We start from the raw sequence: 1,777 nt of genomic DNA, 5'->3' as shown, positions 1-1,777 counted from the left end.
TACGCGCTTTGTATTTTGGCTGCAACACGACCTTATTGTGAATCATAACTTCAGATTGTTACCATCGAAGGCACGTGCGTGTTTTCACTTGGCGACAAAGAGGAGCTGGACGCGTGGCTCAGGTGAGTTTACATGAGGTATTATTATCATTATTCGTCAAACTATATCATAGTCTTTGCCTTGGAACCGCAGCGATGACTTACTGTTATACAGAGGAAAAGCTAACAGTCCTTTTGCTTCTAACTAGGACGTCGGGGGAGCTTAATGCATTCACCGAGCTTCAAGGAATCGACTCAGATGCCCTTACAAGGAAATCAGCTTTATGAAAGTTGTGAAAAGTGTAAGGTCATCAAATGTTTGATACTAACGCTAGGCCTATTCAAAAAAAAAATCCTTACCAAGTTGTTTTATCATTACGCATGTTCAGACTGTCGTTTTAACGTTTACCCAGATCAGCCAACGTTTCTGGTGATGCCTGACTCCCTGACATCAACAAGGCTGAAAGTGAGCGGTTCCGTAGTACTGGCTATCTGGACAGAGGGTTTGGCGGTCACTTCAGCCAACGGCTGCCGCATTGCCCAGTTTCACCTGAAGAATATCCGGAAGTTCGCTTACAATCTGAACGAATTCAAGTTCTGGACTGGAAGGGCGTGTGGCCTTGGAGTGGGAACCTTCACTTTTATTACAAAACAGGTAAATACATTCTGCTTTTTTCCTGTAGAATTTTAAAATGTGTCCATCTATGTACAGTCAGAAAACAAAATTATTGTTAGCCCCTCACATGGCTTGTATTGCCATACGACGATCTTAATACAATATTCGCCGTGGATATTGTTCCGGCACCGGATCCTATAACATCTCGGCTATTCATCCGGCAATAATTTTTTTTTCACAGCAAAACGTCCTTTGGACATTTAAGGGGTGGAGGTTTTTGAAGTTGGAAGTTATAGAATGTTATGAAAACATTTTTTTTTAAATAGGCCAAAGTTGTTGCTTTGTAAGCTTATGTTACTCAATCTAACATATATAAAGAAATTTAGAATAGTGCAGAGTGCACAACATCTCAAATGGCCTAAAAAATGTCTTATAAGGGCGTTTAAAAACATTTATTCATGGACGTTATGAAGAGGGGGGTCTCAACCAAAGGACGTTATCCTTGAAAAAATCGATTTATGAGTCTTCCCTGAATGGCTCAGGATTATAACAAATGTTTCAAGGAAAATTTAAAGTGAAAATGCAGCATTGACCCTGAGCTTTGGAATGGTATTGCCGGGAAAAAAGCTCGTCAGCACAGGCGGAAAGTGCCGGAAAAATATCCAAGCAGACACTAGATCCGGCAATAAATCTTGCGTGAAATGGTTAAGACAGTTATTGCATTTGCGCAAGTGCGAGAGTGTCTTTGTTTAATCTTTCACATAAAACTGTGCGAAAGTACTTTCTTGAAATTTAATTAGACTATCTTGTAACGCAGCAAAACTTTCAAATTCGTTTCCAACTCTAAAACGATCCATGCTCGATACATTTCCCCACGAACTGCTGCTAAACTGCTGCGAACTGTTTTGCATTATCTTACTCTCACATCATGACTTCGATGGCAAATAAGAACAAAACATTTATCGTCATATCCAATAACCATTTAATAAATCAAATGATTAAACTGTTATTAGTACGCATAGGTATAATGTAAGGCGAACCGAACCAGAACGATTTTTGCTATTCAAGGATGCCAGACCCATTCACACTGCAAAATGTGGTGAAGACATAATTTCGGTAGCAG

The 1,777-nt window shown here is 39.8% G+C and overlaps 2 protein-coding genes across 2 annotated transcripts in view; both read left to right on the top strand.

Annotated features, from left to right (window-relative positions):
- The window catches only part of LOC119587092, a 4,378-nt gene extending 4,241 nt beyond the window's left edge, over positions 1-137 (top strand). Inside the window, exon 3 of the mRNA XM_037935842.1 lies at positions 55-137. Within this exon, the coding sequence (XP_037791770.1) occupies positions 55-126 (72 nt within the window). The 3' untranslated portion in view covers positions 127-137. The remainder of the gene's footprint in view (positions 1-54) is intronic.
- A 110-nt stretch (positions 138-247) lies between these two features.
- LOC119587091 overlaps positions 248-1,777 on the top strand; it is a 3,220-nt gene continuing 1,690 nt past the window's right edge. Inside the window, exons 1-2 of the mRNA XM_037935841.1 lie at positions 248-340; positions 452-693. Coding sequence (XP_037791769.1) covers positions 265-340; positions 452-693 — 318 coding nt within the window. The 5' untranslated portion in view covers positions 248-264. The remainder of the gene's footprint in view (positions 341-451; positions 694-1,777) is intronic.

Source organism: Penaeus monodon, chromosome 22 (assembly GCF_015228065.2).
Source record: "Penaeus monodon isolate SGIC_2016 chromosome 22, NSTDA_Pmon_1, whole genome shotgun sequence".
Classification (NCBI taxonomy): domain Eukaryota; kingdom Metazoa; phylum Arthropoda; class Malacostraca; order Decapoda; family Penaeidae; genus Penaeus; species Penaeus monodon.
This window is presented reverse-complemented; position numbering and strand designations above follow the sequence as displayed.